At 40.6% G+C, this 20646-nt stretch overlaps 1 protein-coding gene across 4 annotated transcripts in view; it reads right to left on the bottom strand.

Annotated features, from left to right (window-relative positions):
* PHKA2 (phosphorylase kinase regulatory subunit alpha 2) overlaps positions 1–20646 on the bottom strand; it is a 1461438-nt gene that overhangs the window by 60852 nt on the left and 1379940 nt on the right. For all 4 annotated transcript variants that reach the window (XM_044073068.1, XM_044073067.1, XM_044073065.1 and 1 more), the window contains one exon: positions 9482–9682. In XM_044073068.1, the coding sequence (XP_043929003.1) occupies positions 9482–9682 (201 nt within the window). The remainder of the gene's footprint in view (positions 1–9481; positions 9683–20646) is intronic.

Raw genomic sequence — 20646 nt, forward strand, 5'->3', positions numbered from 1 at the left:
TTTTAGATGAGGCCACAACAAGGGGAAACATATCTGGCACAGCAAGAATGGGGCTATGAGAATGACCTTTGCTCTGCATGTTTTCATTTTCTGCAGGCACCTGGTTAAAAGAGAAAATGGGGGGAAATGCGTATAGCAGACCTGGGAGCCAGTCTTGGGTGAATGTGTCTCTTGGTGACTGGCTGTCTTAAGGAACAATGTTGAAAACATTTCTGCATTTGGTGATGGATGATTAAGAAAACAGATCATGACAGGGTCTTAATATGAACAGTGCTGAGAGACCATTCTTGTGAGAACAGAATTTGCCTGCTCAACCTGTTTGCTATTTTATGGGATGCCCCTGGTATGTGCACTGTTATGGGAAAACAATGTGACCTTAAGGGCCATTCCCACAGCCTCATAGCTCATCTCCAAAGAGGGTAAGATCATGTTCAACCTTGTTTATGTACAATACTACTGCCATATTGTTTGTATTGATGGCAATTGCACCTTGGGGAGCAAATTCTGAAATGCCTGCAGTGCTAGAACAACTGCCTCACCCACGGAACCGAAGTGCCCGTTATTATTGTGGCAGCTGGGGAAGGCCAAACAAAGGGTGCCTAATGATAGATTCTGTGGATCTGTCCATCATAGTATGTTTTTGATGTATGTGTTTTAGAGCTTGATTGTATCTGTCATGGGTTCCTGTGCTTGGTATAGCCAAGTCCTACGTATCCACTGTAAAACTCTCATGTTCAGTCCAGCAAAAGAAGCCATCTGAATAGATGCAGGCATGAGACATGACACTTTTAGGACTGTAGCCACCATAAATTATGGAGCCTGGGAGAGGCTTTTTACTTCATTCGCAATAAAAGAAATCCTACTGAGGTAATTTTGCTTTCTGAGTGACCATGTCCAACTGGCAGCCAATGAAAAACAGTGTTGGGTGCAACTGAGATTTTGGAAGATTGACTGTCATCTCCAAAAATAGACACAGCTGAAGTAAGTACTGTCTTGCCATTAAAAATATCTCCATAGTTGGTCCACTATGAAACAGTTGCTCAAGTAAGGGAAACATCTTACTTCTAGAAGTCACATGTGGGCAGTGACTGGAGCCATGCATATGGTAAACACAAAGGGAGATGTAATGAGTCCAAATGACTGGCTCCAAATGGAATATGTGGAAACTCCTCAATGCCTTCTCTAGTTTGGTATGCATCTTGTAATTCCAAAAAGTACATTCAGTCGCTTGTCTGTAAACCTAGCAGAATGGACTGTACTGTGACCATCCAGAATGACTCCTTTTCACATACCGGTTTAGTTGACTTAGTTGAGAATGGATCTAAGGTCCTGAGTTTTTCTGGGCATCAAGCAGAACCTGGAGTAAAACCTGGACCCTTTCAACTTTAATGGGAACTCCTGCATGGCTCTTTTCTCTACAAGAATTTATTGATGGTATGGAACTGGTAGGGGTTGCAAGTATATGCTTTTGAGCATTTCCAAATAGGAAATAGATTAGCCTATGGATATATACTTTCCCTTGTACACTGTGATGGCAAACCATGTCTTCTGGTGTATTGAAAGACTTCCCTGGAGTACCTCCAGAGTGGGACAGACAAGTAACCTTGCAGGACTCATATCGATGGGGTCCCTGAAAGGAGCTTCTGTAACCCTGGTGGTTTAGACCACCTATGCCTCTAGGGCAGTGGCATCACTAGAAGACGCATCTACCATATGATCCACTGTAATACTGATGTCGACTGTGAGGCTTTTGGGATTTTCAGAACCATATGCTCCTGGCAACTTTTTGATTTCTTTGAAAGGATCTCTGAAGTACCAGAAATATCATTCCCACAGCTGTGAATGTTTTGCCTCTTTCCTCAAACTGGAGCAGTTTTTCTTTCACCTTTTGCCTGAATAAGGAGGATTCATCAAAAGAAGCACTGACAAACATCACTTTAAAGTGGTACATAAAGTCAGTTAGGGAAAGCCAAGTCTGCCCCCTCACTGCTAGGATGGAGCCTACCACTTTAGCTGCACCATCCATAGCATTATTTTCCAAATGCATAGTCAGCAAAGAGATGGAAGATATGGACTCCACTTGGGTCTCTGAGCCTTAGAGCACTTGCAGGCAACTGTTTCAGAGTACTTGATATTTTTCAGCCAGATCCCTCTGAATCCTGATCACATGCACCATGTAATTCAAGACTCTACACTGAAAAAGTACTTGATACACAGGTGCACTTCCCAATCCTATCCATAATTCTAGACTGCCTATTTGGAAGATGAATTGCCAGCCATCTGTGGGGATGTCACTCACAGTCGCAGCAGACAGCACTATGGAACCTATGAGAGGCCCTTTTCTACAGTGTTGTCTTTGGGGGTCTGGAGAACTCTGTCCAGTTTGTTGACCAAATCTGGTCTTGCCAGGCTTTGCAGCTCACTATGTCTACTAACCTGTCTGGGGATGGCCCTACCTAGACTACTGGGGAAGAGTACTTATAAGCCTCCTGCAAAATCTCTTCCTCTGAGGACATGGGGATCAATGGGGTAAGATCTGTCTCAACATCTCATGTATTTTGAAAAATGTGGCATCCTCTGAAGAGTATTTGGGTGATGCCTCCTTCTCATTAAGATCTGCATCTGGGGAAGAAGACACCAGTAAGGAGTTTTGGTGCTTCGTCTTACACTGCCTCTTCCAGTGGGGGGTGGGGCAGGGGACTTGGAAGAGAGTCATCAGAAGTCTCCCAAGAAGAAGACATCCCAGATTTCTACAATGTGAGCTTATGAGGTCTCCTGTCCGTGAGGAATACAGGTGAAGATCAGTCAAAGGATTCAGTGTTGTCAGTATCTTGAGGTGGAATGAACAGGGCCTGTAGCTGACCTTATAAAGAAGCTTGATGCAGTCTCCTCAATAGCAACTAGTTTGACAGAAGATTCTGAGCCTGAAATACCTGGCACTGAATGTGTTACTGACAACACTGCCTTCATAATGCCAGAGCCGACTGTCAGCACCGACCATTCCAGACCCAAAGTCGCTTCTGAAGATTTTAGTACCAAATGGCTTGAACACTGAACAACTCAACACTGGCAACAGTCCCAGCAGCATTAGGGTCAGAGTTGGTACAGAGTGCTCAACACTGCATCTCTCAGCCCTTCTTACCCCCAACACAGATATGCCAAGGTCAGTACTGAAGAAACCACTGACAGCAAGTGTATCGGCATGGAAGAACAGATACTGACTGATGTCAATGAAACAGTTACAAGTGTAAAAGTTCATTCCTTCACTGTAGGCACCAAAGCAGAGGCCAGAAGAGGAATGGCAGAAAAGAAGGGAGGGCCAGAGGGAGCTCAGGTGACAACATACTGAAGTTGGGCCTTCATGAATTCTGACATCATATATTCCTAGTCCAAAGGAGTAGGACTTCTGAGGGAACTCTAGGATCTAAGTGAAGAGGCAGAAGCAGGTATGCAGTAATAAACCTGAAAAATTCTGCCTCTGAAGAAAACTCCTAGCCCTTCTTCTCAGTATCAAGCCCAAAAAATGTTTCTGAGAAGGATTAGCAGATCTGGCAGGAGAAGTAGGTCCAGGTCAAGACAAAGAAATAGAAAGACTGGCCTCTTCATAGAGGAGGACTCACCAGTTCTAACTTCCTGCATCCTTGTCTAGGAGACAGCTGACTATTCACTGGATGACATAAGGGTTTATATCTAATCTCTTGAGTTTGTAAACAATGCTCGAGTATTGTGTCAAATGCTTTGTCAGGTAAAAGTAGGCAGTGTGAACCATTTTGCCCTCATCCATTGCTTTGGTGACCTTCTCAAAGAAATCCACCAGGGTGAGTAGGCATTACCTGTTCTTGACAATGCCAGACTGGAATGGGTCCATTGTTTGGAGGTTTTCCATGTCATTATTGATCATTTCCATGACAATTTTTTCCAGGACTTTGTAATATGACACTAGTGAGATGTAAGGGTCTGTAGTTTCCAGGGTCTGTAGATGGGCCCACTTTTCTGCAGTTGGGATTACTGCTGCTATTATCCAATTCATGAGGCATGAAGCCTGTTTGGAGGCTACAGTTAAACAGCAATTTCAGGGGGCCTGACAGGCTATGTTTCATTATTATTATTTTGTAACAACTGCTTTTTTATGTAATAACTTTTTTACTTTTTGCACATTTTATCAGCTACTATTTTTATCTGTTATTACTCTTAAAGTATGTATGTATTATTATTATTTCTATTTTTTATTTTTGGAGCTTTTCTCCCCGGGCCTCTACTGAAAATGGACATGCATCCAGCTAGACTAGCCCGGTCAACAAATGTAAAATAAATTAAGTAAGCATCCTAGGATATTGTCTGGACCCATCAACACAGTGTTCTTGGCCTTAGGGAGAGACCTGCTCCCTAGTGATAGTACAGGGAATTATATTTGATATTTCCCAAATGGGGTTGAGGGGAAGAGAATGTTAAAGTTGTACTGAATTTGTCTGCCTGTAGGTTTGTTATGTCTTCTCCCCGTTTCACTTTTTTAATTTCTCCAAGTCTTTTGGGTTTCTAATACCATGATGGGAATGGACCCCATTCCTAAGTCAAAGTATAATTAAAGTTCATGAAATTAGTATTGTTTCAATCTTTGATGTCAACCAAAAGTGCTCTTCACAGCACCTGCAATGTGCCCAGTAATGACTACTCCTGAAATTTGCATGGGGATACATGTATTGTTAACATCTAAATATGACTGTAGATTCTTTTTTATAAGACCTCATTGCTCCTACTACTTTTGGAACTAACTGGGTATCTTTCTTCTACATTGCTCTCATTTCTGTCTGCAGATCATGATATTTTATGACTTTGTGTCTCTCTGTTTGCAAGACACTGTAGTCACTGGGTGTGGCAATGTCAATGAGAAATGCTACTTTTGTCTTCTTTTCATGGACCACTGTATCTTGTTTTCTAGTATATATATTTTGAACTGTTGGTAATGGGTGATCCCATGTGATGTAAACATCACTTTCTATGATACTTCTTGTCTCATGTTTCCAGTGTTTTTCAGCCACTTCAGTACCATAATGTTTGCACAACCCAGTGCAACAGTCTTGCCACATTATTATGCCTTTCAGTATACAGTCCTTCTGCCATTAGTATGTCACAGCCAGCAACAAGGTGTGTAAATGTTTCCAGTTTGGTTTTACAAAACCTACATTTGTCTGTTTCTCCCACATGTTTAATGGACTTTGTAAACCAGCGTTACGTAACCCACTATCTTGGGCCACCAATATTAACCTTTCATCTTTTGGTTTGAATTCGCCTCTCCTTAACCAATCCTGCATACATTCCTGATCAACATGAGGTTTTTCCAGAAGTTTTCTAGATTTGCAATTATATTTATGCATTTTCCACATTTCTTGCCTCCTCATCTGGTCCTTCACCTTCTATTCTTTCTTTTGTTTTTTGGCACATTCAGTTGCTGCCTGATTTTTATCTATTTCTGGTTTGATCTCCATTCCTGCTTGATGCCAATATGCTTCTGCTAGATTAAGCAGAGAAGTCATTTTAGATTTATTCTCCTCAAGTTTGAAAACTTTCACTATGTTTGGGTCTTGTGAGGTCAGCAAATATGTGTGGAGCCCCATGATTGCAGATCTATACATGTAATCAATTCCAAGGAGGCCCATCCTGCCTTTAGAACAGGAAATGTATAACCTTGGTATTCACTGATTTTTATAAATCATTTGGTGAGCATGAAGCATCCTTCTTGTTTTCCTATCTAATCTATCCAACAAGTTTTGGGGCCAGTCAATAACTCCAAAACTGTAAGTTAGGACAGGAAGAGCAAATTGGTTTACAGCTTGGATTTTGTTCCTAGATATCAATGCTGTTTTCAGGATTAATTTAAGGTCTTCTAAAGTATTCCTTACTAAGTTTTATTCACATTTGTTCATGTTTTATTGTTGATCCTTTATCAGTTCCCAAATATTTATATACTCCCTCTTGCTCAAGTTCTTTTATATCGCATTCTTGTCCCAAACTGATGTTTTCTTGGTGCTGCAGTTTTCCTGCCTCAGTATAGGTATCTCCATTAACGATGAGGTCTGCGCTGAATTGTGTATTGGCTTTGAAGTTATGGACATAGCTAAAGAATGCCCTGTGGCTGTCCTTTGTCATTGAGTTGTTTGTTTATTTTGATGAGAGTGCTTTTGTCCTGCTGGGTGCTATGCCTCCTAATTTTTGCCATGATTTTCTTCCTTGTGTTATACAGCATACTGATGTTGTGATTCCATCAAGGTTTTTTTTTTTTGTTAGTTCTGTACTTTTTTGTGGTGGGTAGAGCTGCCACTACACAGCTATTAACATGCCTGAATAGGGTTTCTGTGAATAGTTCTGTGTAGGCAGTAGTGTTTTCAGGGTTTATGGGGTCTTGAAATTGTGCCCGGTTATCACTCAAAAGTAGGAAGTTAGCCTTAGAGCAGTTCGTAAACATTCCAGGGTTAGCTATGGTTCCAGATTTTATTTTTACTTCAAAGGAGGCCATTTTGTGGTCTGACCTTACCAGAGAAGACATTACACTATGGGATGTGCAGCACTTTCCCATATTTGTGAGGACTAAACCCAGTGTGTTTGTGTCCTTGGTTTATGTCTTCTGAACAGTTTGGTCCAGGGAGTTTCTGTTTACAAAATCCAGGAATCTCCATGCTTGCATGTTTGGTGTCGTATATGATTCCCAGATAATAATGGGGTAATTAACGTCATCCATGAATATGGTATTAGGTTGGATGGTGAGTGTTTCCAATAAGCTTAAATACATTTTATGGGTTTTCTGGGTCATAGAAGGGGACCTATAGCTTGCAATGAAGTGGTATGGGATTTTGGCTATGGTGATTTGAACATGGGCATTGTCATGTTTGACTAGCCTTGAGGTTTAGTTATGTTTGATGTAAATTGAAACACCTCCACTTTTAGGCCTTGCCTGTGTAGTAGCTGGTCTAAATGTGAAAAAGACATTATAGCCTTGCACTGCCGGTGTGCTCTCCATGGCTTTAAACCATGTCTCAGTGACTGTACAGATGTCAGCATTTTCTAGGGTGAGGATTCTCCAAGATGATCACTGCAATTCAGCTAAGGCGATGGGATGGAAGAAGCTCTTAAATGAGATTACATATCATCAGCATACTTTTACCGATATCCTTCTACTCAAAATCCCTGTCCCAATTTTCGTATCATTGTGGAATGGCATAGACCTTGAAGGAACTCACGATCATCTTCTCTTCACCAACAACAAATACTTAAATCCTTTCTTTAAAAGGAGACAGAACACCTAGCCTTGTTCCTCTTATGGTTTACAATAGTCCACCAGTTCAAATTAGGTAGTTACTCCAGATGAATTCAAGACTGCTGTCAAAAGGCACTTCTCTAATTAATTTTTTTGTAAAAGTGTGCAGTCAGGGTGCTTTTTCCTCATTTCATTATTTAGCCTGAATTTGTATTCGGACAGTAGTGCATACTAATGTTTATTTGTACTCCCTTTCTTTAGAGTAATTGCATGAACAACATTCCCAAACTCCTTGTAATTTTATTTTCATTAAAATGTATTTCACTAGCATAAGATTTGTAACGTTCTTAATATATATGTGTTCTACTATATGTATTTTCATCCTCTGCTATGTATATTTGATAAATGCTTTCTCTGGAAGTTTAATTTTCAACATTGTCTGGGCTTTTATCTAATCTAGCTATCAAAGAAAGAAAGGAATGCTTTCATTCGTATAAACATAGATACATAAATAGTTCAGAAGACAAAGTTCACCTACTAAGATAAGCACAATTGGAGGAAGTATTTTTACATTGTCTAGTATAAAACATTGCACTGAGGGTCAGTTGCTCCTTTGTAATCTTTCAAATAGATTTCAGTTCAGGGAAAGTAGGAATAAATACTTTATAAGAATGGTGAGTTACAACCAAAATAACAAGGACGTTTAGTGAATGGGATACAATTCTGCTTTGCAAAGACTTAATGTGAGCCAGCCAGACAGACAGCAATCCTAAAAGGTCATAGTGTATGCATTTGTAAGTTTGATATTTTCTTCTTGGGTTTTGTTTGCGAAGCTGCAGACCTCCTGCATCCACTCCTTAATTATAAATCACTGTAATTAGGCAAAAGGGATACAGTGACATTGGAGTATTTCCAGCTGTACAATTTACCATGAAATATTAAGATTCTCACAAAACAAGCATATACATTCCAATGAAGTGTCAGTACAGGCTCACATTCAGTGCAAAACATTTTCTCTCAATATATTCTATGGCAAACTGTTGTACTGGAAGATCATACATGCTTACATGCAGTACATGCAACTTTCTTTAATACTTCAGTAACTCCATTCCTCTTCAGGTGTTGCAGGATCATTAACATTGCCTAGATAAACACCAACTTAGGTAGAAAGGACCTCAGTTTAATGCCTTTCCTAAGAATTGCATGTCAGAAGTATTACTTCCAATGAATCTAACTGTCAGGTGTGGGGGACTAAACCCACAAAATTCTGATCTTGCAATGGGCAAGACTATCAGATGCGAAAATAACAATATAGATTGATTAATCTTCTGGGATATAGTCAATATTCAATAAAAAATGTGAACACTGTTGTAGAATCAAACATATTTCTCTAACAGAGTATGTAATTATGGAATGTTTACCATGTACTACAGAAGAGTGCTGTACTGTTAAGGATCTCTCTTTGGAATGAGCCCTAACATCTCTGCCCCCTCTGATTTATTTTACTATTTGTGTGTTTCCAAGGTCATATATATCTACAATTTCTATTATGTTGTGACTTTTTTTTTCTACTTGCATGTTTCCAGTTCCGTACAAGTACAATTTATATTGTGTCTTATGGAGCTTTTCTCCCCTGACCTTGGGTGAAAATGAGATTTATGCCTAGTCAGACTTTCCTCAAATGACAAATGAAATAAAAATGAATAAAAAGTTAGTCTTTCTCTGCATTTTGCAAAGCAAAGCAGAATGTTTTAACCAAAGACTGTTTTTCTCTTGTTGAAGGGATAACCATGTACGCCACCCTTAATACAAGACATACAAAATATACTGTTATACTTGAACATGTAATACTCACAAAAATACAATTGTTAAATGTGCAATGAGATATATTTTACTACATTTCAAGGGTCAATCTTTAGCTTTATAAATTGAAGAGCATTAAAAATAAGTGTCAAAGTCTGAATATAACTAAGCAATGTTACATTAAAACAACGTACTTACTTTCTTATTTAACTTATTTTCATTAAGTGAGAGGGATTAGATAAAAATGTGAGATTGTATGACTTATTCCTGCATTACGGACACGCTCAGTGTTTCATAGAAAATGAGAGGTGGTAACTCAAACGGCTAAACAAAGCTTGATTTTAACTTGATGTATTTACCCACACTGCTATACTGCCAATATTCCAATGCTTCACGCTGAAGTTAAAATGATTCTATAAAGCTTACCTGATCCTGCAGAAACATATCATTTGCCATGTCTACTATACGCTCTACATGAATTATTCCCCCAATACTGTTAACTTCCATATCGGCTAGTATTGTGAGGACAAGTATTGCTTCAACAAGCAGTTGACGATACTCTGGCTGTGGCACATGGTTCAGTACAGATTCCACATGTAGAGCAAACTTAATTTCACCAGCTGTCATCTGGAAATGAATAAATAATGATATGTTAGTATTTATGACAAATGCACCTAGCCCAATACATTACAACACAATATTTTTTTAAATATGTGTACAGACCACAAATCTCATGAAATGAACAAAATGGCAGCAAGCTGAACTATGACTTCACAACAATCCAGGCACATGCTGTAATATAGAGGCACTGAGTTTGACAAGGTGATACTAAAGCAGTACAGCTCAAAGGTGAATGGCACACTTGTGAAATTTAGTTGAAAGGTTCTGTGTCCCTCTGCTTATTTTGCACATATCTGAAATACATGTAAGAAAGTATCGACGATGCCAGCACTGATTTTTTTTAATAAACTCAATCTCTGAGGAGGAGATAAGGTCCATATGCATGTTGTCACCCTGTTCACAATGATTTTAGTAAACATTTTGAAACTCACATGTGTAAGAGCTATCAGCATATAAATGTTTAACATCCAAACCAAAGGGTAAAAAGATCACACAGACAAACCATTCAGTAAAGACTCCAAGAAAGGCCCAAACAAGCAACATTCTTCACTTAAATCTCTTTCAATGGAGGCTCATGGGATATATGCAAAAGACCACTTAAAGATAAAGCGGTGTTTTCAGCTACATGGCATCTAAATGCCCATGACTGTTCTATGTTTTTACTGAAGCATTCAGGCCAATAAAGCTGAACCCCAGTAGCTGCAGACATGCCAAGTTTTGTCCTTTTTGAGCTCATTAGTAAGCATAAGTGGGGTTGTTTGTCTATATTTGGGAAACACAGATGTTAAGATCAACCCTAATAAGTTCATAGGTTAATACTAGGCTAAATACCTTTGCAGGCTATTTTACGCTTAGCCAATTATCCCATCTGGTACTTAAAATTAGCTTATTCTACTGTTAAGATTCACCTAACCCTTTCCAAGTTCTATATTTACATATTACTGTAGAGATAATTACTACTTCAAAACATAGATATTTGGAGGCACAGTGATAGCTGTCTCATCTACCATTCAGTATCCATCCCTGAAAAGTATATAGAGCAAAAAAAAGGTCTTTGGATTATCTGTAGCAAGATAAGCCATATAGCAGATCCACAACCCGCTCAGCTCTGAAAAAAGGTGTTGCAGTAAAAAATAATGAAGGAAGCGCACGTCTGCATTTCTCAATCAGATCCCCTAATACTTTACACCTGAGGCAGCTGCCCCCTTTCCCTTACCCTTGCTACATTACTATTTGAAGCAGACCCTTGCACTGGGATAAAGCATTTAGGAGCTTCATCTGTCCATTAGTAGTACAGGGGTTATCCTAGGGTGAGTTTCCTGTTTACCATTCACTGATACTCGAAATCAGTCAGGGATGAGATTTGTTTTACAGTGGTGCAGAATCGGTTACAGATCAGTGGTATCCTCTACGAGAGTTGTCTGGCCCCCTGAACCACTCTGTTAGAGTTGCAGAACAGGTTTATGTTCCTGGATCAATTATTTCAGATACCATTTGACTTAAGGCTGTAAGGTAAGCCTATCAATAACAGGGTTGTAGGATGCCTTGCTTGTTAGATACAGGTCACTGTTTAGCAGTCTGTAAGAGACTGAATATAGCAAGAGGGCTTTGAGGTGGCCAGTATAGGATGTATTGTTTAGACCTCGCATCCTTTTTATAAGGTATCTCTCTATAGAAGTTTCAGTTGTTGCATGTGCTTGGACAGATACACCTAATGAGAGCGGAGTAAAAAACAATGACATCCCTAGATATAGAAGCAATCCCCTTATTTAAAAGCTGTGGAATATAGTCAGGTCACTGTTCACATAAATTCCCACATCCCAACTACTGGGTATACTCTTAGGGGTCTGCTGTCAATGTTGCAGTTCCTCTGGGAAGTCAACTTTCCAAAGGAGATGATTATGTATTTTTTGGCATTTAGCTTTTGTCCCAGTGTCAGGCACAAGTTATTTGTTTGGGACAAGCCTTCCTGTAGGTCAGCCGAGTTTTCTCAGAATTCAATCATTGTTCCTAGCTTGCAGTCATCTGAAAACTTAATTAGCCAGAGCCCTTTGGAATTGTTTTTTACTTCTGAGAAATAGAAGCCAAACAGAAGAGGTCTCAGTGCTGAACCGTGGGGGACTCCACTGGTGACTGGCCTTTTTGTGGAAGTAGCTTCTCCTAGTTTGATCCCTTGTGTTCTACTTGTGAGCCAGTTGGCAATCCACTGGGTGATGAAGTTTTTTTTTTACCTAGTTTATTAAGCTTTTCTACTATGCCTGAATGAGGGATACTGTCAAAAGCTTTGGCCAGGTCCAGGTAGGTGGTGTACAGCATTTTAACTTCATCCATTGCTATTGTGACATTTTCAGAAAAGTCCAACAGGTTGAGTAAGCTTGGGCTGCATTTGACAAATCCAATCTGTGAACGGCCCAGTGTTTGGAGGTTCTCTATGTCCTTATGAATAATTCCATTATAATTCTTTCCAGGGTTTTGCATATGAGGCTGGTCAGACGTATGGGTCTGTAATTGCCTGGATCCAGGGAATGATAACTGTTGCTGTTCTCCATCTACTTGGTTCAAAATGCATATTGACCCTAAGTTTGAATGGTGGTGTTAGGGATGTGGCTAAATCTCATTTCTTGCATTTTAAGATGTCAGGATGAACCGATGCAGTATTTTTTTGCTTGTCATGCTCCTTTCAGGACTTTGCATTATGTGATTGCTTGTGGAGAGTCAAGTGTTGATGTTTGAGCTAAGTGTTTCAGCCAGTAAGTTAGCATCTACTGGGTCTACTTTTAGACATTGTTAATGTCAGACTTAGCACATTGTTGCATTGTGCTCCTGAGATTACTAATATCTTAAAAATGCCATATGATTGTCCTTTGCTTCTGTGGTTATTTTCACCTCAAACTTAGCTCTGGTAAATGTAATAAAGTACCTGAGTTGCTTGTTTAATTTGATGGGGGTTTTATCATTCTGTGTATTGTTTTAAATGCTTGATACAATAAGCTGCTCCCTTTATTGTAAAGCTTGTTGATATTAAAGTTCCACGGGGGGGGGGGGGGTGATATGACCTTTGCTTGTTTCTTTTGGGTACAGCCACATCCATGCAACTGTTTACATGCAGGTATAGCTTATGTGTCCACATAATCAGTAGGGTTAACAGGATGTAGTGGGCATTTGAAGGTGGCCAATATATCATTTAGGAGTAGGCAGTTTGTCTTGGAGAAACTTTTAAAGGTACCAGGGGTGGAAGTGGTCCCTGGATTCAATTTAATTTTAAGGAACACAGCTTTATGGTCAGACCAAAGAAGTGATGAAAATATATAAGTGATGGTGCAAGACACCCTCGTATTAGTATGGACAAGGTCTAACTTGCTATTCTCTATAGTGGATCCTAAGACTAGATGTTTTAAGGCATTTGTATTGACAAAGTCCAAGAATCGCTGTTCTTGTGCACAAGTGGTAGAATAGGTTTTGTAGTCTATAGTTGGATAGTTTACTTCACACATAAAAATGGCACTGGGTTCAACATCAAGTGACTCTAGTTCTTATAGATTGGCACCGTGGCCTTCTTGGGTAAAGGGGGGAGTTCTATGGCTAGCTGATATGTGGTAAGGGACCTATCTGATGGTTATTTGGGTAATAAAAAGCTCTAGCGCATCATGCTCCTTAAATAGCCTTGATGTGAGTTTCTTCATCGGTGTATACTAGGCTAACAACTGCTAGGGGCTTTATAAGCTTAGACATGCAACCCAAATATGACCCATAAGTGTTATGTTTTAGACATTTACATAGGTTCATAGGTTGGTACTAGGCTATCGGCCCTAGGGCCTATACAAGCCTAGCCATAACAATTCCCTGGATATTTCTTCCCACAATATTTACTTCCTTGGACCCCTTTGTCTAGCAGGGCAATTGACATGATCCCCAGGGTGAATTTCCTATCTCCAATCCAATTGTCAAGGTTCCTTTTGAAGAGGGCCAAGGATGCGCTCTGCTTGACATGTATGGGCAGTCTTTTCCAGAGTATGGGGAGTCTCTGGGTCAGTAACCTATCCCTTCAGCATGTTTTGTTCATTGTGATGACAAGGTTTAGATCCCTGGAGCGTGTGGCTCTGAGGGATTGGGATTTCTTTAAGTGGAGCATGTCCAACAGCTCAGGGTTTGACATGGCCTTGTATGTTAAGCAGAGATCGCCTCTGAGTAGACAATATGCCACAGAGTATAGCTGCAGTTTTTTAGATGGTCAGCACAGGGCATCTGCTTTAGGCCTGTGATTCTTTTAGGGAGGTATTTATGTGGTCTTTCCAGCTGTTGCAAATGTCTTGTGAGGTACATACCAAACGGGTTGTTGTACTCTATAATGGGTCTAATGAGGGATGAGTACAGTGGGACAATGACCTCCTTTTTTCTGGATGAAAAGCCCTTATTGATGAGGTGGGTCACATAGAAGGATTTTCTGACTGTTGTGGTGATGTGGTTATCAAAGGTGAGACCACTGCCCACCTGTGTCCCTAAGTCTCTCATCACACTTTCAGTGTTTAGTGTACAGCCACCTATGTGGTAATTCACGGGTACATGTTTTTTCCCAAAGGGGATAACTATACTTTTCTTTGCATTAAGCTTGAGCCCATGGCTCTAGAACCAAGCATCTGTTTACGTAAGGCCCTTTTGTAGAATATCCGCATCATTTGGGGATTCAATAATGGCTCCGGGTTTGCAGTCATCTGTGAATTTTGTTAGCCAGAGTCCCTTAGTGTTGGCCTGTACTTCAGAGAAATAGATGCCAAACAACAGCGGTCCCATGACTGAACCCTGAGGTACTCCATAGGGGTGATTTTTGGTTGTGGCATGATTTACTATCTGTCTCTGTCCATTAGAAGCATAGCCACCAGACCAAGAGTGAAATTCTGATTTCTCATCCAATAGTCCAAGTTTTGCTTAAATAAGGTTAAGGGGGGGCTTTGTTTTAGACTGATGGGGAGCTTATTCCAGAGAATGAGAATTTCCAGAGATATATAACTGCCTCTTCAAGATGTCTTACTTATATTTAAGGAACATTTAGGTCTTTGGATTTAGCAGTTCTGATGCTGTTTGCTTGTGAATGTGCAAAAGGTTCATCAGAGTGTGGTCTAAGGATGCCTTCTCTAAGTCAGGTATAGGTCACCTCTCAAAAGTCTTTAGGAGAGTGATTACAGAGATAGAGCTTTGTTCTGATCTGCAGGACATTGCATTTATGCCCTGTATTATTTTTGCAAGTAAGCTTTGCAGACGTTCCAGTTGCTGCATGTGTCTGGTCAAATACATACTGAAGAGGGCATTATACTCTTATGATGGGTCTGCCGAGGGCCGAGTACAGTGGTATGATGACTTTCCTGGAAACTAGATGCCATGTGATTACTTATAAGTTGAGCAACATAAAAGGACTTTCTTACTATCTTGGACACAAATTGGTCAAAGGCTAGCTTACTTATAGGTTCATAGGTTCATACTAGGCTATCTGCCCCTAGGGCATTTATAAGTCTAGCCAGAGTGTGTTTGGCTTTCGCCACCCATTTTAAATTAATTTTGATATGCCCTTTTTTGAGGTTAGTATACTGTGCCTCTGTCCAACAGTGACACAGAAGTGATACCCGGGGTAAACCTACGATCTCCCATCCACTCATCAAGATTCCTCTTGAAGAGAGTCAATGAGGGACTCTGCCTAACCTGGACTGGGATTTTATTCCAGAGTGAAGGGAGCCTCTGGGTTATGAATCTGTCCCTCCAGCATGTCCTATTTATTTCAGTGCTGAGGTTCAAGTCTCTCGAGCGTGTAACTCGATGGGATTTGGATTTCCTGAGGTGCAGCATGTCCATTAATTCTGGGTTGGACATGGCTTTATACATCAGGCACAGATCGCCTCTGAGCAGGTGGTATGCCACTGAGTAGAGCTGGAGTTTCTTTAACCGGGCAGCATATGGCATCTGTTTGAGCCCTTTGATCCTCTTGGTGAGGTACTTTTGGGGTCTTTCCAGTTGCTGCAGGTGTCTGGTAAGGTACATCCCAAAAGGGGCATTGTACTCAATTATGGGCCTGATGAGGGATGAGTAAAGAGGCACGATGACCTCCCCTGATCTAGATGTGAATCCCTATTAGGCGGGCTACATAAAATGTTTTTCTAACCACTTTGGCCACGTGGTTGTCAAATGAGAGATTGCTATCAACTTGGGTCCCCAGGTCCCTAATTACTTCTTCTGTACTTAATGGATTACCACCTATGTGGTAATTTGTGGGCATTTTGTTTTTGCCAAAGGGGATGACTGTACACTTTTTGGCGTTTAGCTTGAGGCCATGGCTCTGGCACCAGTTGTCTGTTTCTATGAGGCCCTTTTGGAGGATGCTTGTGTCGGCTGGAGAGTCGATTATGGTGCCCAGTTTGCAGTCATCTGTGAACTTGGTCAGCCACAGTCCTTCCGTGTTGGCCTGTACCTCCGAGAAATATATACCGAACAAGAGTGGTCCCAGGACTGAGCCTTGTGGGATGCCACTTGTAACTGGTTTGGAGTCTGACATGGCTCCAGCAATTCTAACCATGTGGGTTCTGTCCTTGAGCCAGTTTGCAACCCATCTAGTGACATAGGGGTTTATATTTAAGCTGGTGAGCTTATCTATAATGCCCGAGTGGGGTATTGTATCGAAGGCTTTTGCGAGGTCCAGGTAGGCTGTGTGGACCACCTTCCCCTTGTCAATGGCCTTCAATGGCCTTGGTGACTGTTTCAAAGAAATCAACCAGGTTTAAGAGGCAGGATCTGCCCTTAACAAAGCCAAACTGGGTAGGATCCAGTGTCTGTAGGTTCCCAATATCTTTATTTATGAGGTCCATGACGATCCTTTCCATAGCTTTGCAGACCAAGCTAGTCAGGCTTATGGGGGTGATAGTTTCCAGGATCCGTTGAGGCACCACCTTTGTGGAGAGGGACCACTGTTGCTGTACGCCACTCTTTGGGTACATATCCTGTAGTAAGGCTGAGATTGAACAGTAGTTTTATGTTTGGGTTTAGCTCTTCTTGGAGTTCATGTAGGACGCAGCCTGGGACACCGTCTTGTCCCATTGGTGCTGTGTTTTTTGCTTTGGAGAGGGCAGCTCTTACCTGAGCATCTGAGATGTCAGGGGGGCAGCACTCTGCTGGGATAGATATTTGCCCTTTTGGTGGGGAGGGGGGGAGTTTGTGCTGAACCTGTCAGCTAGGATGTTGGCAATGTCTGTGGGTTCGGTGTATTTTTTGTCATTTTGGACTAATTCTGAGCATATCTGGGAATTCCCACCCAGGTTCCTAACATAACTAAAGAAAGCCTTGTGATTATCCTTAGTGTCCTGTGCAATTTTTCTCTCAAAGCTGGCCTTAGACGATTTTATGAGTGCCCATAGTTTTTTTGCTAATACTGATCAGAGATGCCTTCTCTTTTTGGGATTTTGCTCTATCATGTAGTAGCTTCCTCCTTCTATTGTATAGTTTTGCTTATGGCTGGGGTCCACCAGACAGGACGTCTGCCTTTGGAAGATTGGGTCTTGGTTTTATTTGGGATTGCATGATCCATGCATTCCTGAAGGTGTTCGTAGAATGCGTTTATAAAGGATTCTGCAGTCTGGGCTGTATTTTCCACAGGCCCGGGGGCTTTGAAGGATTCCACCTCAGTTTTGAGGAGTGTGAAATTTGCTTTAGAGAAGTTTTTCACTGTGGTTTTCTGGGCAGGGATTGAGGTCGGGATGTGAATATCCAGTGAGATTAGTTTATGGTCTGATCTTACCAGTGAGGGATACACTTCTCGTCTGGAGCATAGAGTCCCCATGTTGGTGATGATCAGGTCCAGTATGTTTTCCCCTCTTGTGGAAGTGGTAACAAGTTGTTCCATGGCATTTGAATTTATAAATTCTAGGAACCTTTGGGCTAGGGTGTTGGAGCTAGACTAATGCTCCCAGTCTATGTTTGGGTAGCTGAAGTCGCCCAATATAATGGTGTTTGGAGAGACCTTCATATTTTCCAGTGTTCTCAAGAAGGCCGAGTGGAGTTCCTGGGTTTGGGAGAGTGGTCTGTAGCAGGCTATAAACTGGAAGGCAGTTTTACCCACTGTTAGTTGCACATGGATAGTCTCTGATGCTTCGTGCTGTGCCACCAACCTGGAGGTGTGGGTATCTTTGACGGATATTGATACTCCCCCTTCTTTTGTGCTTCGGTCCAGGTTTTGGGGCCGAAAAGCATGGTATGAGGTATAACCTGGTAGTGCTGTAGTGCTCTCAGGAGCCTTGAACCAGGTTTCTGTTACTGCACAGATATTGATGTTCTCCATGCTAAGGAGAGTTTTGAGTGCGTGCATCTTGAGGTTTAGACTTCTGGCGTTAAGTAGCATTACTCTTAGTTTCTTATCCCTTGTGATACCTATGGAGGTGGGTTTGTCTTTTGAGCCTTGCCTAAAAAAGGCACTATGGGGGTAGCAAGAGCCTTTGCCAATATCTGAAAGCCCAGGGGTGACAAGTGCAAGCCATCCCTTGCGAAGCATCGTGGCTTGTCGAGCATGTCATCCCAGGCTGACAGGCATTGGATCCCCTTTGAATGACACCAGTACTTAAGCCAATTGTTGAAACTACTGAGTTCCCAGATCTCTGCCTAATGAATCAACTTTGTGAGTCAACTCTTAGGGGTATTTTATTGATAACATAGTTTCCTAGGGTGGATGACTTCTCAAAAGTTACTATAACGCATTTTTTGGTATTGTGTTTTTAAGCTATGGCTTTGGTACCAGTCATTTGTCTGTGTTAGACCTTCCTGCAAGGAGTTTGTAACTCGGGTGTCTATGACTGCTACCGGTTTACAATCATTTGTGAACTTATGTCAGCCAGAGGTCTTTGATATTGGCTTTGACTTCTGAGAAATAGATGCCAAAAAGGAGTGGGCCAGCACAAAACCCTGAGGGACTATTCTGGTGACTGGCCTCTTTGTGCAAGTAGTCTTAGAATTCCTAACCTTCTGCGTCCTATCTTTGAGCCAGATGTCTATCCAGCTCATTATATAGGGGGTTTGGAGCTAATTCTGTAAGTTTAAGAGTGGCTGAGTGGAGTATTGTATCAAGGACCTAGCCAGATCAAGGTAGGCAGTATGCATTGTTTTGCTCTCATCCACTGCCTTGGTGACTTTTTCAAAGAAGTCCAAAAAGTTAATTAGGCATGGCCTTCCTTTGACAAAGTTACACTGGGATTGAGCCAGTGTCTGGAGGTCTGCAATGTCTTTGTAGATCATTTCTATGATAATTCTTTCCATGGCTTTGGAAATAAGACTAGTCAGATTAATGGGACTGACGTTTCCAGAATCTGCTGATGGTTCACCCTTAAAAAAGGGGAAGACAATTACAGTCATCCAATCTCAAGTCATAAAGCCCGTTTTGAGACTACAGTTAAACAGTGACTCCAGAGGTCTGTGTAAGTCATATTTTAGAGTATTCAGGAGGAATCCCAGGATATTATCAGTGCCCAATGAGGCTGGGTTCTTGGTCTTCGCGAGCACAACCAGGAAATACTCTCTATTTACAGTTGGAGAGGTTATGTTTGATGGTATTTTTTGGAGGTGAGTGGGGGCTAAAGCTGGAAGTGAATTTGTCAGCCAACACATCTGCTGTATCACCCAGCTCAGTGAATGTGGACTCATTAACCACCAATTCAGCACACTGCTGTGTGCTGCCTTTAACGTTTATGGCATAGTTGAAGAAGGCCTTTTGCCTGGGAGGCTATCTTATCCTTGAAACTGGCTTTATTGAACTTAATTAGCCCACTGAGTTCTTATTTTATAACAAAGTAAGTAAATCCAAATTCACCAAATAGTTACAAACATAAAATAAAATAAAAAATGTCTACAAAATAAAAATAAAAGCTTTTAATCCAAAACAAAGCACAGGCAATAGCAAATGCTTTTGTCTCTTATACTGAGACTTCATCAGACTACTGCCTAATCAATTCACATACTCATTTAAACAGTAAATGAAGAAGGTCACCTAATATTAATTAATGCTTCAACCTATGTCTTCTTAAAAAAACTTTCTTTATCATTAATAACTGCTGGAATGCAAACATTCAGCTTAACTTACCAAATGCGTTCACACCAGTCTTAATCATCTTCAGAATCAAACCTCATACATCTTTGCTTTAAATCAGATGTACATATTCACATATCCACTTAGACAACTCTCCAACAGTTCTACCAATGTAGAATGCATCACTATATGTCCACGTAGTAGCATATACAACATATTTACTTTTACGCATAATAAAACTGAGGGCTAACTTCGGTAATTCTCCGGTTATATACTTACAAAAATTACAGTCAAAACATTTCAGCATTCCATTGCAATATAATTGCTTGGGTGACGTGTCTCAAGTGGAACTGAAACATATCTTTCAAGTTTCTTCTCTTTTTGTTAACAAAACATGGACACTCTCATATTTTACTTAAACTTTCAGGAAAACCTTCTTAAATTTTCCAATTGGTCCTAATAATGTTCTTAATATTTTCATCAACACTCAGTTTAATTGACATAGCCACACTATACTTAGCTACTGGAGCTCTAGTGTTAACAATACCATCTGCATGTATAATAGATTTTTACTACAGGATAACCTATTTTTAATTTTTTTTACTTAAATTTCAACTTTCAGCCTCAAATTCCTTTTCATTTTCTCCAAGTTGACTAACTCTTACTTTTACTTACTTTTACTATGTTTTGTTTCCATATTTTCAAATTCAAACTTTTTTAGCGCAAATAATTATTCTGTACATTTTTCTTATGTATTTTCATTTTGAAATCACTTTTTCTTTGTAAATAGTTAGATCCAAAAATCTATACTCTTGATATCAAGCATACATGTGAGCTGCAGAGAGTCACCTGCAGCATTTATATTGGTAACAAAACTTCATAACTCTAGTTCATCACCTCTCGACAGAATAAAAATATC

Source organism: Protopterus annectens, chromosome 5.part1 (assembly GCF_019279795.1).
Source record: "Protopterus annectens isolate FY-2018-M chromosome 5.part1, PAN1.0, whole genome shotgun sequence".
Lineage (NCBI taxonomy): Eukaryota > Metazoa > Chordata > Ceratodontiformes > Protopteridae > Protopterus > Protopterus annectens.